Genomic DNA, 17,924 nt, shown 5'->3' on the forward strand with positions numbered 1-17,924 from the left:
GGTGAGACTGCACTTTGTGTAAGTGAGGCTGCATTTTGTGTAAGTGAGGCTGCATTTTGTGTAAGTGAGGCTGCATTTTGTGTGAGACTGCATTTTGTATAAGTGAAGCTGCACTGTGTAAGTGAGACTGCATTTTGTGTAAGTGAGGCTGCATTTTGTGTAAGTGAGGCTGCACTCTGTATAAGTGAGGCTGCACTCTGTATAAGTGAGGCTGCACTTTGTATAAGTGAGGCTGCACTTTGTGTAAGTGAGGCTGCACTCTGTATAAGTGAGGCTGCACTCTGTATAAGTGAGGCTGCACTCTGTATAAGTGAGGCTGCACTCTGTATAAGTGAGGCTGCACTTTGTGTAAGTGAGACTGCACTTTGTATAAGTGAGGCTGCACTTTGTGTAAGTGAGGCTGCACTCTGTATAAGTGAGGCTGCACTCTGTATAAGTGAGGCTGCACTCTGTATAAGTGAGGCTGCACTCTGTATAAGTGAGGCTGCACTTTGTGTAAGTGAGACTGCATTTTGTATAAGTGAGGCTGCACATTGTGTAAGTGAGGCTGCATTTTGTGTAAGTCAGGCTGCACTTTGTGTCAGTGGGGCTGCATTTTGTGTAAGTGAGGCTGCACTTTGTGTCAGTGAGGCTGCACTTTGTGTCAGTGAGGCTGCATTTTGTGTAAGTGAGGCTGCACTTTGTGTCAGTGAGGCTGCACTTTGTGTCAGTGAGGCTGCATTTTGTGTAAGTGAGGCTGCACTTTGTATAAGTGAGACTGCACTTTGTATAAGTGAGGCTGCACTTTGTATACGTGAGGCTGCACTTTGTGTAACTGAGGCTGCACTTTGTGTACTGCAGATTTCTGTGGTTGCCTTGTATTAGGATAGGGGTGGAGTGCAGAAAAGATTTTCCGGAATGTTGCTGGGACCAGCTGGTCTGAGCTGTGGGGTGAAGTTGATTCCTTGAAAAGTAGAAGAACCTTATCATAATGCTTAAATTATGTGAGGTATAGATAACATGGATCATGACAGTCTATTCCCAAGGTTTGGGGAGTCCAAAACTAGGGCTGTAGAATACGGGTAGGAGGGAAAGAATTGAAAACCACATGAGGGGCAGTTTTTTTCACACTGAGCGTGCTGATTGGAGGGGACGAGCTGCCAGAGGAAGTGGTTGAGGCAGGCACAAGTGCTTCATTTACGAGGCACTTGGATTGGTACATGGAGGGGCAGGGCTTGATGGGACGTGGGCCAAACGCAGGTAATTGGGCCAGGCTGAGTGGAGATTGTGGTTAGTAGGGACTGGTTGGGCCAAAGGGCCTGTTTCTGAGCTGTATTGATTTAAAAGCTGGTTTACCATTGGATCAATTAACAAAATCCCTTGTGGTCTGTCCCGGTTTGTGAATAATCCTTTAATAGCCACTCGATGGCAAGCTGGGATTGAGGAGCTGCAGTTCATCAGGGTTCAAGATAAAGTACAAGATTGTTTAATGTCATTTCCTGCACACAAGTGTAAAGGAGACTGAAATAATTATTACTCCGGATCTGATGTAGCACAAAAAAACTCAAGAAGATAAAGCACGCTATAATAAAAACACATTCAATATAAAGACCTAAGATAGCTTATGTACATAGATTAATTGTAAGTCCATAAAGTGACTCTAGGCACAGGAGTGTCTGTACATAAGTTGACTCTGACAGGAAATGATAAAGTCGAAAAAATCTGCAGATGCTGGAAATCTGAGCAACACACACAAAATGCCGGAGGAACTCGGCAGGCCAGGCAGATCTATGGAAAAGAGTAAGCAGTCGACGTTTCAGGCCAAGATCCAATATCAGGAAGGGTCTCGTCCCAAAACGTCAACTGTTGATTTTTTTGCATAGAGGCTGACTAGCCTGCTGCATTACACCACCATTTTGTGTGTGTTGCAATGATAAAGTCATGGTGTTTGGGTGTGTAGAAAGGTAGGTTAGTGGTGGAAGTGTTGATCAGCCTTACTGCTTGGGGAAAGTAACTGTTTTTGAGGCTGGTGGTCCTGGTGTGGATGAAGTGGGACAAAAAATCCACGAGTGGGCGGGGGGTTGGGATCCATCATGATGTTACTGGCCCTTTTCTGCATCCTTTCTGTATTTATTTCCTTGAAAGTGGTCATGGTGTTGCTAATTTGTAGTGCTTAGGGTTGTGCCGGTTAGCTCAAGAACTGAATGGTTGAAGGGAAGTAGCTGTTCCAAACCTGGCAGTGTGGAACTTCAGGCTTCGTTACCTCCTGCCTGACGGTAGCTGCGAGGAGATGGCCTGGCCCGGATGATGGAGATCTTCAATGTTAGATTTTGCCTTCCTGAGATTCCTGTAAATACTACCAACGGTGGGGAAGGATCTGTCTGTGATACGTTCGTCGGAGTCTAGCACTCTCTCCAAACTCCAAACTTGCAAACTGCGAAGGAGTTCGGCAGGTCAGGTCTACGATAGCTTTCATCTGATTTTACACAGACACCCATGATGCCCAGATGCATGTCAGCATGGTGCAGCACCTGCCCTGTCCAGCAGAGAGTGTGAACACAACACATTCCACAGTGAAACCTCACCCATCGACTCATAGAGCAGCAGTTGGCCATCTGGCCTGTCGAGCCTGCCCCGCCATTCAATAAGATCATGGCTGATCTGGCTATGGACTCATCTCCACCTGCCTGTCTTTCCCCCACAACCCTCAATTCCCCTACTATGCAAGAATCAATCCAACCTTGGCTTAAATATATTTACTGAAGTAGCCTCTGCTGCTTCATTGGGCAGAGAATTCCACAGATTCACCACTCCCTGGGAAAAGCAGTTCCTCCTCATCTCCACCCTAAATCTACACCCCTGAATCTTGAGGCTATGCCCCTTATTTCTAGTCTCACCTACCAGTGGCAACAACTTTCCTGCCTCTATCTTATCTATCCCTTTCATAATTTTACACGTTTCTATAAGATCTCCTCTCATTCTTAATTCCAGTGAGTACAGAGCCAGGTGACTCAATCTCTCCTCATAGTCTACACCCCCTCATCTCTGGAATCAACCTGGTGAACCTCCACTGCACCATCTGCAAAACCAGTATATCCTTGCACTTCCTAGTGCCTCAATCAAGGGCCCCTTCCTACCCTGGTTATTCTCCCTTTTGCACCCCACAGCCTTTCATGCAGCAGGCCCAAGGACAGCTTCTATCGTGCTGTTCTAACCCGGATCCTCAACACCTCCTCACTGATCAAAATGGCACAGCTGCGCCTACATTTTCTGAGGAGATTAAGGAATATAGCGCTCCCTGTCCCCATTCTGATAACTTTCTGCAGGAGCACCATCGAGGGTGTCCTGTCTGGCTGCATCATTGTGTGGTTCAGAATCTGCAAGGCATTGGACAGCAAGACCCTACAGAGGACAGTAAAAACCACTGAGACGATCACCAGGATCTCCCTCCCCCCATTTGTGATAGTAACCAGGACAAAAAACCCAAAGCATTGTTGAGGATCCCTACCACCCATCCCACAATCTTTTTGACCCACTACTATCAGGAAGGAGGTACAGGAGCATCAGGACTGGGACTGTCAGACTGGTAACAGCCTCTTCCCCCAGGCTGTGAGACTAATGAATACCCTGCCACCACCGAGGTCTCGTCACTGGGTCAGTGAGCTGTTTACTTGTGCTGTGCACTACATGAATTTTGAATTATATTTTATTAGCTTATTTGTGGTAATATTTTGTTTTATGTGCTGTGTGTGATGTATGTACTTACACACAGTGGCCACTTTGTTACGTACACCAGCTCATTAATACAAATATCTAATCAGCCAATCATGTGGTAGCAACTCGATGCATAAAAACACGCAGACATGGTCAAGAGGTTCAGTTGTTGTTCAGATAAAATGTCAGAATGGGGAAGAAATGTGATCTGAGTGACTTTGACCTTGGAGTGATTGTTGATGCCAAACGGGGTGGTTTGAGTATCTCAGAAACTGCTGGTCTGGGATTTTCATGTACAACAGTCTCTAGAGTTTACAGAAAATGTGTGGGTCAACCTCAAATTTGCTAATCCAGTTGACCACATTATCATCCCTATCACTGATACAGATGACACAAAATAAAGGACCCAGCACTGATCCCTGTGGCATATCACTAATCATGGGCCTTCAGTCAGAGAGGCAACCCTCTACTACCACTCTCTGGCTTCTCCCACAGAGCCAATGTCCAATCCAATGTACTACCTCATGTTGAATGCTGAGCGACTGAACCTTTTTGACCAACTTCCCATATGGGACCATGTCAAATGCCTTGCTAAAGTATATGTAGACAACATTCACTGCCTTGTCTTCATCTGCTTTCCTGGTAACTTCCTCAACAAACTCTATAAGATTTGTTAGACATGGCCCACTGCACACAAATCCATGTCGACTATCCCTAATCGGTCCCTGTCTATCCAAGTACTTATATCCGGTCCCTTAGAATACCCTCCATAGCTCAGACTCACCAGACTATAATTTCCTGGTTTCCGTTTAGAGCCTTTTTTAAACAGTAGAACAACATTGGCTGTCCTCCAATCCTCTGGAACCTCTCCTGCAGCCAAGGATGATTTAAGTATCTCTGCTGGGGCTCCGGCAATTTCTGCACAGGGTCCGAGGGAACACCTTGTCAGACCCTGGGGATTTATCCACCCAGATATGCCTGTCTCCCAAATAAATCCATTTCTGCACTTGCCTCCCATAGGGTCCAAGGGAGCACCTTTTCAGGCCCTGGGGATTTATCCACCCTGATTTGCCTCAGGAAAGCAAATGCCTCCTCCTTGGTAATCTGTACAGGGTCCATGACGCCACTTTGCCTCCCTGTTATAGACTCTGTGTCCATTTCCTGAGTAAATAAGGATGCAAAAAATTTATTTAAGATCTCCCCTGTCTGTTTTTGGCTCCATACATGGATTACCGTTCTGGTCTTCTAGCGGACCAATTTTGTCCCTTGCAATCCTTTTGCTTTTAGCATATCTGTAGAATCCCTTAGGATTCTCCTTCACCCTGTCTGTCGAACAACTTCATGCCTTCTTTTTTCCTTCCTGATTTCTTTCTTCAGTATTCTCTTGTATTTTTATACTCCATAAGCTCCTCATTTGTTCCTACCTGTCTGTAGCTACTGTGCACCTCCTTTTTTCTCTTCACCAGGGACTCAATATCTCTTGAAAACCGAAGTTCCCTGCAGTTGTTACCTTTACCCATTATTCTGACAGGCACATACAAGCTTCGTACTCTACATCAAGCCCTGTACTTAAGGTGAGGCCCAAGTTGATTATTCATCTGCAGAGCTGGGCTGAGAAGTGGCAGATAGAGTTCAATCTGGAAAAGTATGAAGTGATTCACCATGGAAGGTTGAACTTGAAAGGTTAATGGCAGGATTCTTAGCAACGTGGATGAACAGAACGATCTTGAGATGCATGTCCATAGATCCTTCAAAGGTGCTGGCAAGGTGATAGGATGGTTAAGAATGCATATGTGTATTGGCATTCATTAGTTGGGGGATTGAGACCAGGAGCTACGAGGTAATATTGAAGTTCTATAAAACTCCGGTTAGACCACACTTGGTGTACTGTATTTTTGCCTACATAGTGTGGTAGATACAGCCAAGTCCATCACAGGAAAATCCCTCGACACCACTGAGCACATCTACAAGGAGCCCTGCCACAGAAAAGCAGCATCTATCATCAAGGACCCCCCCATCCAGACCATGCTCTCCCCTCACTACTCCCATCAGAAAGAAGGTACGGGAGCCTTAGGCTCACAGCACCAGTTTCAGGAACAGTTATCAACCATCAACCCTCACACCACCGGGTTGAGGAACAGTTAATACCCCTCAACCATCAGGTCCCCCACCACCAGGCTCAGGAACAGTTATTACCCCTCAACCATCAGGTCCCACACCACCAGGTTCAGGAACAGTTATTACCCCTCAACCATCAGGTCCCACACCACCAGGTTCAGGAACAGTTATTACCCCTCAACCATCAGGTTCCACACCACTGGGTTCAGGAACAATTATTACCCCTCAACCATCAGGTCCCACACCACTGGGTTCAGGAACAGTTACTACCCCTCAACCATCAGGCTTTGAACCAGGGTGGGGGGGGGGGGGGGTGGTGGATAACTTCACTTACCTCAACACCGAACTGATTCCACAACCTATGGACTCATTTTAAAGGATTTGACAACTCATATTTTCAGTGGTTTATTTATTTGTTACTACTATTATTGTTTCTTTTTGTAGTTGCACAATTTGTTAGTCTTTGTATATTGTTTTCTAATGATTCTATTGTGTTTCTCTGTTCTACCGTGAATGTCTCACGGTAGCATATGGTGACGTGTGTGTAGTTTGATAATAAGTTATTTTGTCCTTTGAACTTTGTTGCACTTTTGAGTATTGTGTTCATTTCTGGGTGCCTGATTATGGTGTGGAAGAGACTGTAGGAAAGGTTGACCGTGATGCTGCCTGGATTATAGAGCATGTTTTATGACAATAGGTTGAATCAACTCAGGCTTTTCTGTCTGGAGCAAGGAGGATGAGAGGTGACTTGATGGAGGTGTACAAGATGACGAGAGGCATTGATTGCGAATTTTTCCCAGGGCAGAAATGGCTAATACAAGAGGTCATAACGTGATTGGAGGAGAGTATAGGGTGAATGACTGTGTTTTTAACACAGATTGGTGGGTGCTAGGCAAGGGCAGATATGTTAGAGGCATTCAAGTGACTCTTGGATAGGCAAATGTAGGGAAGGGTTAGATTGACAAACACGAGGAAATCTGCAGATGCTGGAATTTCAAGCAACACACACAAAATGCTGGTGGAACGTAGCAGGCCAGGCAGCATCTATAGGGAGAAGCGCTGTTGACATTTCGGGCCGAGACCCTTCGTCAGGACTAACCGAAAGGAGAGATAGTAGGAGATTTGAAAGTAGGAGGGGGAGGGGTAAATGTGAAATGATAGGAGAAGACTGGAGGGGGTGGGGTGAAGCTGAGAGCCAGACAGGTGATTCTAAAGAATACAGAGCTGGAGAAGGGAAAGGATCATGGGACGGGAGGCCTAGGGAGAAAGAAAGTGGGGGGGGGGGGGGGGGAAGCACCAGAGGGAGATGGAGAACAGGCAGAGAGAGAAAAAATACTAAATATATCAGTGATGGGGTAAGAAGGGGAGGGGCATTAACGGAAGTTAGAGAAGTCAATATTCATGCCATCAGGTTGGAGGCTATCCAAATGGAATATAAGGTGTTGTTCCTCCAGCCTGAGGGTGGCTTCATCTTGACAGTAGAGGAGGCCATGGATAAACATATCAAAATGGGAATGGGACGTGGAATTAAAATGTGCGGCCCCAGGGAGATCCTGCTTTCTCTGGCGGACAGAGCGTAGGTGTTCAGCGAAACGGTCTCCCAGTCTGATAGATTGATCTTAGGGTAGATTAAAATGTCAACATAGAAGTGTGAGCGCTGGGCCTATACTGTGGTCTAAATGGGCGTTTAAAAACTCTTAGATATTTGGACAATAGAAAAATGGAGGGTTGTGTGTCAGAATCACGACAGGTTTAATATCACTGGCATATTTTGGGAAATTTGTATTTGCATTGCATAAAATACGCTATAAAATACAATTATTTATATATATATATAATTTAAATAAGAAGTGCAAAATGAGAGCCAAAATAAACAATAGAATGAGTTAGTGTGCGTGGTTTCACTGTCCATTTCCATTCAGAAATGTTATGGCAGTGGGGAGGAAGGAAGACAAGTCCTGGGTGACGGGGTGAGGGAAGTGCCAGATTGATCTGTCATGGGCTGAAGTGCCTGTATTCTTCTATGTTCTAACATATAAGTCTTTCCTCTCTGTTATAGGTTATCCTGGTTCAGGTTAACCCTGGAGAAACCTTCACCATTAGAGCAGAAGATGGTTCCCTACAATGCATCCAAGGTAAGCTGGGAAGTTCTCACGGAGGGCGCAGTCTTTGACGTTGGACGTTGCCTTCTTGACGCCGTGCCTCTATGGGTGGGGAGGGATGTGCCCATGACAGCCCACTACCCTCTGCAGCTTACTGATGTTCCTGTGCATTCGAATTGCCGTACCAGACTGTGATGTTCAACGGGACAGCTGTAGAAGTTTGTTAGTGTTCAGTGACAAGTCGAAATTCCTCACCCTTCTAAGAAAGTAAAGCCACTGGTGTGTTTTGATGATTCCATCTGTGAGCTGGGCCCAGGACAAGTCAAGGTGGTAACATACAGGTACTTGTGGTTTAGTAGATTAATTGGTCATTTCAGATGTGTGGATGAGTGGCTGAATCTTTGGAGGTTGGGGAGTTGGTAGGAAGATGGGGAGATAATAATGAGATTAATATAGGATTGTTGTAAATGGGTGTTTAATAGATCAGGGCAAAGAGTCTATGTCCATGCTGCCACACAAAGGTGATGGACCAGGTTTAAAATTCCAAGTAAACTGATTATCAAAGTACAAATATGTCACCATGTACTACCCTGAGATGCATCTTGTTGTGGGCAGGCACAGTAAGTACAAAAAAATCACAATAGAATCAGTGCACACAGGAAAGATGGACAATAAAAACTGTGCAAAAGGCAACAAGCTGTGCAAATACGAGGGGTGATTGATATGTTCATGGCCTGAGGTAGAAGGAGTCAATTTTAGAAAACCTAGCACATTTATTTTTCAACATCGTCCCCTCCTACATTTACACACTGATGTCGTGGAGCATACGGATCTTGGACCTTCAGAGAGTGTCCACAGATGGATGATTGATAAGTTCGTGGCCTAAGGTAGAAGGAGGTGAGTTATTAACTTCAAACTTTCTGCATAATCACTCAAAGAGTTGAACTACATGTGCATGTAATGAGAGCTGTATAACTCATTTCCTTCTACTTTAGGCCAAAGACTTATCAATCACTCCTCGTACAAAAGAAATAAAACAAAATAATAGTTATAAATAAATAATAAATATTGATGCATGAGATGAAAGGTAGTCCTTAGGTTTTGTGGGAGCAGTTCGGTGTTGGGCTGAGTGAGGCCGGGTACCTCTTTGTACTGTTATATGCAGCTGCCTTTTGGGGTGTCTTTACTATTTGTATAGTAATCACGTGGGCATAGTCTAGTTGCTGTGTGAGGTTTGATGGGATATTTGTACCTGTTTGCCTGACCCCAGGAAGCCCGTTGCTATCGTGCATCTCGGGTCAAGTGTCGAGCTGTTGCTTTAAACTCCATTCATCCCTGTGTTTGGTTGCCATGGCAAATGCAATTACCTTCCTGCACGTTGTACCTCAAGGGCAATATATTAAAGAAACATTGCAAAGCCTTTCATGGGAGACATAGGGGTTGGGCAAACCCGGTTGCTTTCTCTGTTATGCCAGAGGTAGAGGGGGAGATCTGATGGAGGTTTATAAGATTATGAGAGGCATAGATTGAGTAGACAGGGAGTATCTTTTCACCGAGGTTGAAATGACCAATACCAGAGAGTATGAGGTGAGAGGGGATAATTTCAAAGGAAATGTGAGAGGCAAGATTTTTCACGCAGAGTGGCGGGGCCTGGAATCCACTGCCTGGGGTGGTGCTGAAGGCAGATACATTAGAGATTTTTAAGAGATGTTTAGATAGGCTCATGATTGTGAGGGAAATGGAAGGATATGGGCATTGTGTTGACAGAGGGGATTAGTTTAGTTGGCCATTTGATAACTAATTTAATTGGATCGGCACCATTGTGGGCCGAATGGCCTGGGTTCCTGTGCTACACCGTTCTATTGACAGCACGGGGTGTGATTGTAATGAGGTTATTGGAGGGTGGCAATCTTTCACTTGGAGGAGGAGGGGAAGGCAGAAAGGTTGAGGGAGGGGATTCCAGAGCATGTGGCCCAGGCAGCTGGAGGAGTAGGCACCACAGTAGTGTAGCTGGTGGCACGATGCTCCTACAATTCTGGGCAGTGTGTTCAGGGTTCAGTTCTGTTGTTCTCGGTAAGAAAGCTTGTACGTTCTCCCCAGTGGTTATTTGTCCTGCGATAGGGCTCGGGTTAAGTGGGTGGGCGGCTGAGCCGTCTGGCTCGTTAAGCTGGGAGGACCGGTCCAGCTGTATCTCTAAATAAAACAAGCAAAATTGAAGGAGGGGGGAGGGCTGGGAGGAGCGAAAGCAACTTGCTGAGGTTCAAAATGGGCGGGGAGCAAGTCCATAGTGGATTCAGAAATAAGGGTAGGGATTAAACATTGTATATAGAACAGTTCATCAATTTACAGGCCCCTCTTCCCACAATTTTATGTTTTAGCCTACTACAAGATCAATCTAACCCTTCCCTCCCATGTAGCTCTCCATTTTTCTGTCATCCATGTGTTCATCTACGAATCTCTTAAATGTCCGGAATGCATCTGCCTCTACCGCCACCCCTGGCAGGGTGTTCCACACACTCACCACTCTCTGTTTGACAAGTCCCCGAGACTATCTTCCACAAACCTTAAAATTATGTGCTTTTGCTCTTAATCTCCCCATCAATGTCTGCCTTTTTATGAGGCCCTTAAATGTCCGGGATGTATCTGCCTGCACCACCACCTCTGGCAGGGTGTTCCACACACTCACCTCGCTCTGTGTAAAAAACATACCTCTGATATACCCCCCTATACTTTCCAATAATCACTTAAAATTGTGTCTGCTTATATTAGCCATTTCCACCTTGGGAAGAAGTCTCCAGCTGTTCCTAGCTCACTCAGCCTTTCTTCATGCTCTCTAATCCAAGCAGCATCCTCAGAAATCTCCTCTGAACCCCCTGTAAAGTTTCCTCACCCTTCCTATAGTGAAGCAACCAGAACTGAACACACCATTCCAAGTGTGGCCTAACGAGGTGTTTATAAGCTGCAGCGTTACTCTGCGGCTCTTGAGCTCAATCCAATGACTAATGAAGAACAACACACCAAACACCTTCTAAACCACCTCATCAACTTGTGCAGCAAATCTCTGGATGTGAACCCCAGGTTCCCTCTGTTCCTCCACACTTCTATACCTTTAACTGTGTTGTATATGCACTCCACGTCAACTTGTACGTCTGCAGAATACTTTTTTATCCGTTGATGGTGTTGTGTTAATATAATGTTCTGTGTTGTATGTGATCTATGTACTATACATTGAACCTTGGTCCCTGACTCTGTACGCACAGTCGAATGACAATCAACTTGAACTTCAGGAGTGTACTTGCATCTTCCAAGGAATGCGTGACCTCCCCGTCCCGCCTGCTTTGTCCTGGGGTGGGGATCTCCGAGAGAGAGGAAGGTAACCGGGATGGAGTGCAGGGTTAGTAAATGTAAATATTTGCAGCATCCCTAAGCCGTATCACTTGTCAGTGTGACGTGCCACTAATTTATTTATCTCTTTTGCACTCGTTATTTCTCTAACTTTATGATTGCACAGTATTGCTGCAAAAAGCAACAAATTTCACACTTCACAGAAGTTAGTGATATTAATTAATTAGAAATTTATTGATACAGTGTGGAATTGGCCCTCTGAGTGACACAACCCTAACGTAATCACAGGACAACTAATTAACTCAGTAACCAGTACATCTTTGGACTGTGGAAGGAAACAGAAGCGTCTGGGAACAATCCATGCAATCTCGATGGAGGACTGACAGAGACTCCTTACAGAACAGCACCGGAATAGAACTCCAAACTCCGGAATGCCCTGAGCTCTAATTGCACCATGCTAACTGCTACGCTATGTGGCACCCAGTGTAAGATGAAGCACTTCACGGAAAACAACCTCCCCTCCATGGACGCTGTCTACAGTCCCCGCTGCCTTTGCAAAGCAGTCGGCTTAACCGAAGACCTCTCCCACCCTGACATTCCCTCCACTCGCTCCTCCCACCACCTCACCCTCTATTCGGCCGAAGATACAAAACTCAAAAATAAGGACAGCTTCTATTCCACTGTTACAAGGCTATTCAATGGTCCCCTAGTATGAAAAGATGCATTCCTGACATCACAGTCTAGCTCATTATGGCCCTGCACCTTATTGTCTGCCTGAATGCACGTCCTCTGTAACTGTGACACTGCGTTCTGCATTCTGTTATTGTTTCCCCGTGTACTTTATGCGAACAGAAGCAATTGAAACAGGAATTGGTCACCTGGTCCTTCCTGCCCTGCCCCACCGTTCAACAGGATGATAAAGGTGAAAGGTTAGCTTTATCTCTCACAGGTACATCGAAGCACACAGTGAAATGAGTCATTTGCGTCAAAGACCAACACAGTCTGAGGTTGTGCTGGGGGCAGCCCACAAGGGTCGGCATGCTTCTGTGCCAACAGAGCACATTGACAGCTTACTAACCCTACCTTGTGCGTGTTTGGACTGTGGGAGAAAACCGGAGCACCCGGAGGAAACAGGTGTGTTCACAGGGAAAGCGTCACAGAGAGTGGCGAGAACTCTGATGGCTTATCTCTGACTGTGTTTTACGCAGAGAGTGGTGGGTTCATGGAATGCTCTCCGTGGGGTGGTGGTGGAGGCAGATACATCATAGGGACATTTAGATAAGCAGATGAATGTGAGGAAAATGGAAGGATATGGACATTGTGTAGGCAGACCAGATTAGTTTAGTTGGCCATTTGATGACTAATTTATTTGGCTTGTTCCTGTGCTGTATTGTTGTATCTTCTATGCATAGATAGATTGATAGATCCACAGGCAGGCGGTTAGATAGATAAATAGTACCAGAAGAGATAAAGATAGTCAGTTAGTATTAATGGCTTCATTATCCATTCGGAAATCTGATGGTGGAGGGGAAGAAGTTCCTAAAACAGTGAGTGCGGTAATGACACCTGTGATGGTGAGTGTGGTAATGACACCAGGCTCCTGTCGTAATGACAAGTTGGCGTGTTCTGGACGGTGAAGGTCCTTCGTGATGGACGCTGCTTTCTTCAGGCATTGCCTTTTGAAGATGTGCCTGATGGTGAGGAGGCAGGAGGAATAATGGAGGGTTGGCTCCGGTTAATCTTTGGAAGCAGTTTCATCACCTTGCAAGGGAGAGAGAGAATCAGAATCAGAATCAGACTTTAATCGCCAAGTACCTGTACACATACAAGGAATTTACTTCCGACAGATGTTGTCTCTCTGCTCATAACAGATGATAAATATAAATGAAAATATAGATTATACATACAAGTAGTGCAATCCAAGTAATAGTTAGCCGACAGTTAACCGGCAGTTAACTGTTCAGCAAAGTGACCGCAGTAGGGAAAAAACTTCTCCAGTGCCTGTTAGTCTTAGTCTGGAGCGCCTACCAGATGGAAGCAGTTCAAACAGTCCATGCGCAGGATGGGAGGAGTCCTTTATGATGTTCCCCGCCCTCTTCTTCAACCTGGAAGAGTATAGGTCCACAATAGAGGGCAGGGAGGCTCCAGTGATGCGCTAGGCAGTCCTCACTGTGCGCTGTAATCTGGTTTTATCCTGCTTGGTGGCGGCTCCAAACCACACAGTGATGGAGGTGCACAGGACAGACTCAATGACTGCAGTGTAGAACTGCAGCAGCAATTCCTGAGGCAGACCATATTTCCTCAAGAGCCGCAGGAAGTACATCCGCTGCTGGGCCTTCTTCAGGATGGAGCTGATGTTCTGCTCCCACTTCAGATCCTGAGAGATGGTGGTTCCCAGGAACCTGAAGTTCTCCACGGTGGACACAGGGCTGCCAAGGACTGTGAGGGGGGACATAATGGGGGGAATGTCTCCTGAAATCCACTATCATCTCCTTTGTCTTGAGTGTGTTCAGCTCCAGATTGTTCCGACTGCACCAGAGCGCCAGTTGGTCCACCTGCTGTCGATATGCAGACTCATCACTGTTCTGGATGAGTCCGATGACGGTGGTGTCGTCTGCAAACTTCAAAAGCTTCACATAGGGGATAGTGGGGATAGTTCCTACGATTTGGAATTCCAGCAGTGAGTCTCAGACTTGGATAGTTTCTCTAGAACAGACAGCAGTTAGCACATGTGGAGCCTCCTTTTTCTCCTGGATTCAGCACCCATTCCTTTCTGTGCCCTTTGGCCTTGCTGCTGCCAAAAGCCTCTTCCATACACACTGATTAGGGAAGACATTCCTTTTCCTGTACGCAGCTGTCAACATGTTTCAGCTTGAGGAGAAGGCCCTGCTGTGAACTGTTCCCTGTGGCGATGGGTGAATCTAGGGGTTATTGAATTTATTTTTTAAAGTTTAGCAATACAGCCTGGTTAACAGGCCCATTGAGCCCACACCCACGTGACCAATTAACCTATTACCCTGTGTCTCTTTGGAATGTGGGAGGAAACTGGAGCACCTAGAGGAAAACTAGGCAGTCCATACAGACACTGTAATAGCGTTTTGCTACCTTGTCGCCCGGGATATCGGGTCGGGGATACTGGAGAAGCGGTGACATTGGACAGGAAGCAGTGTAATGTCTGTGCTGGCACCAGAATGCAGCTCAGAAAGTTCTAAATCTGGACCTCCTAACCCCTGCCACAGACGCTCCACTGAGGCTCCACTGTTTAACCCAGAGAACTGCGCGCCTCTGGCCAGCCGAACTTCTCCAGTTTTATAAGCAAATCCACAGCCCAAACTAAACGCGGGCTGAATAAACAGAAGCAGGAGCAGGGATGTTGATGTCCCAGAGTAAGGGGGGGACCACGAGTGTGCATTGTGAGACTAGAAGGGTGAGCATTGGGTCATAGCTATCGAAAGAGTAGGTGAACTTTGATCAGTCATTTAACCTGCCTCCTCCCTTCTGGTTTTTAAGCAAGAAGGTGGTTCACGATTCCGGATAGTTTAATGTCATTTCCAGTACACGTGTAAAGAAGGACAAGTAATCGTTTCTCTAGATCCGATGCCGCATTAAATAAACATAAGAAGATAAAGCATGCTATAATAATAAAGAAACACAATAAATATAAATACATAAGATAGCTTATATACATAGATTAATTGCATGTCCATAAACTGACATGAGGCACAGGAGTGTCTGTACATGAGGTGACTGACAGGAAATTATACAGTAGTGGAGGTTGGGGGTGTGGAGGGGTGGGTTAGTCGGTGGAGGTGTTGATCAGCCTCACTGCTTGGGGAAAGTAGCAGTTTTTGAGTCTGGTGGTCCTGGTGTGGATGTTACGTACCCTCCTCCCTGAAGGGAGTGGAATAAACAGTTCATGAATAGGGTGGATGGGAACCTTCATGACGTTACTGGCCCTTTTCCGGCTCCTTTCTGTATATGTGTCCCTGATTGTGGGTAGGCTGGTGCCGATAATGCATTGGGCAGCATTGGTTACCCAGTATAGTGACTTCCTGTCTACCCCAGTACAGTTCAATGTGTTGTCAAGGCATTGGGTTCAAGAGTCAGGAAGTTACATTGCAGCTTTATAAAACTGGTTAGGTCACATCTGGGGTGGCAGAGTCTGGGTGAGTCTTAAAAAATTATGGGAGGCGTAGATGGTTCGAAACACAAGAAAAGCGATTCCACACATGCTGGAAATCCAGAGTAACAAAATGCTGGAGGAGCTCAGCAGGTCAGGCAGTATCTGTGGAAATGAATAAACCGTCAACATTTCATGCTGAGTTCTGGAAGAAAAGGGGGAAAATGCCAGTATAAAAAGCTGGGGGAGGGGAAGGAGGACAGCTGGAAGGTAAAGCCAGGTGGGTGGGGAAGGTAAAGTGCTGGAGAGGAAGGAATCTGGTAGGAGAGAGGCATGGACAATGGGAGAAAGGGAAGGAGGGGGCCAAGGGGGAGATGATAAGCAGGTGAGGAGAGCCAAGAGGCCAGAGTGGGGAATTGAAGAGAAAGGAAAGGGAAAGGAAAAAAAAATACCCTGGAAGGAGAAATTGGAGTTCATGCCATCAGGTTGGAGGCTACCAAAAGACAGAATATAAGATGTTGCTCCTCCAGCGAGAGTGGCCTCATCATGGCAGAAGAGGAGGCCACGGACTAACATGTTGGAACGGGAATGGGAATAGGAATTAAAATGGTTGACCCCCAGGAAATTTCTTTTTCAGCAGCAGATGGAGTGGAGGTGTTTAACAGAGCAGCCCCCCACCCCAATTTATGACAGGTCTCAACATGTAGAAGAGGCCGCATCAGGTGCACTGGATACAATAGCTGAACCCAGTAGGTTAGCAGGTGGAAGGACTGTTTGGGGTCCTAATGGAGGCAAGGTAGTCAGGATGTTTTACTCCAGGCTCAGAATAGTAGATTTCAAATAGTAGAGAGCAGTTTATGGATCATATTCCACCTGGAGGTAGGTGACCGTAGGTGTTCCGCAGGGAGACCGCTTTGCTGGGTCATCCACTATACCTGGTGCTCCTGGTGTGGCCTCCTGTATATCGGTGAGACCCGATGTAGATTGGGAGACCGCTTCGCCAAGCACCTTTGCTTCATCCGCCACAAAAAGCAGGATATCCCACTTCAATTCTACTTCCCATTCCCATTCTGACATGTCAGTTCATGGCCACTTGTACTGCCATGATGAGGCCTGAGTCATGTTGGAGGAGCAACATAGAACGTAGCATAGTACAGCACATTACAGGCCCTTCGGCCCACAATGCTGTGCCGACCCTCAAACCCTGCCTCACATATAACCCCCCAACTTAAATTCCTCCATATACCTGTCTAGTAGTCTCTTAAACTTCACTAGTGTGTCTGCCTCCACCACTGACTCAGGTAGTGCATTCCACGCACCAACCACTCTCTGAGTGAAAAACCTTCCTCTAATATCCCCTTTAAACTTCCCTCCCCTTACCTTAAAGCTATGTCCTCTTGTACTGAGCAGTGGTGCCCTGGGGAAGAGGCACTGGCTGTCCACTCTGTCTGTTCCTCTTAATATCTTGTATACCTCTATCATGTCTCCTCTCATCCTCCTTCTCTCCAAAGAGTAAAGCCCTAGCTCCTTTAATCTCTGATCATAATCCATACTCTCTAAACCAGGCAGCATCCTGGTAAATCTCCTCTGTACCCTTTCCAATGCTTCCATATCCTTCCTACAGTGAAGCGACCAGAACTGGACACAGTACTCTAAGTGTGGCCTAACTAGAGTTTTATACAGCTGTATCATTACATCGTGTCTCTTAAACTCTATCCCTTGACTTATGAAGGCTAACATCCCATAAGCTTTCTTAACTACCCTATCTATCTATGAAGCAACTTTCAGGGATCTGTGGACATGTACCCCCAGATCCCTCTGCTCCTCCACACTACCAAGTATCCTGCCATTTACTTTGTACTCTGCTTTGGAGTTTGTCCTTCCAAAGTGTACCACCTCACACTTCTCCAGATTGAACTCCATCTGCCACTTCTCAGCCCACTTCTGCATCCTATCAATGTCTCTCTGCAATCTCTGACAATGCTCTACACTATCTACAACACCACCAACCTTTGTGTCGTCTGCAAATTTGCCAACCCACCCTTCCACCCCCACATCCAGGTAGTTAATAAAAATCACAAAAAGCAACACCTTATATTGTGTCAGGGTAGCCATCAACCCAGAGATGTGAACTTTGATTTCTCGAACTGCAGGTAATTGAACCTCATCCCACTTCACCATTCCTATTCCATTTCCCTCTCTCATCTTACCCGCCCATTAGCTCCCTCTGGTGCTCCTCTCTCTTCCTTTTCTTCCATGGTCTTCTACCCTCTCCTATCAGATTCCCCCTTCTCCAGTCCTTTATTTAATTCACCTTCAGCTTCCTAGCTCTTTACTTCATGCCTCCCCTTCTCCCAGTTTCATCTATCACCTTGTACTTGTATATGGATTTGATAATGTACCCTATGCAAGGCTTATGGAGAAAGTAAGGAGGCATGGATTCCAAGGGACGTTGCTTTTTGGATCCAGAACTGGCTTGCCTACAGAAGGCAAAGAGTCGTTGTGGACGGGTCATATTCTGCATGGAGGTCGTTCATCAGTGGTGT

At 46.1% G+C, this 17,924-nt stretch overlaps 1 protein-coding gene across 1 annotated transcript in view; it reads left to right on the forward strand.

Annotated features, from left to right (window-relative positions):
• Positions 1 to 17,924, forward strand: part of fndc3ba (fibronectin type III domain containing 3Ba) — a 345,490-nt gene that overhangs the window by 115,792 nt on the left and 211,774 nt on the right. The window contains exon 3 of the mRNA XM_059991776.1: positions 7,871 to 7,946. Within this exon, the coding sequence (XP_059847759.1) occupies positions 7,871 to 7,946 (76 nt within the window). The remainder of the gene's footprint in view (positions 1 to 7,870; positions 7,947 to 17,924) is intronic.

This window comes from Hypanus sabinus, chromosome 2, assembly GCF_030144855.1.
Source record: "Hypanus sabinus isolate sHypSab1 chromosome 2, sHypSab1.hap1, whole genome shotgun sequence".
Lineage (NCBI taxonomy): Eukaryota > Metazoa > Chordata > Chondrichthyes > Myliobatiformes > Dasyatidae > Hypanus > Hypanus sabinus.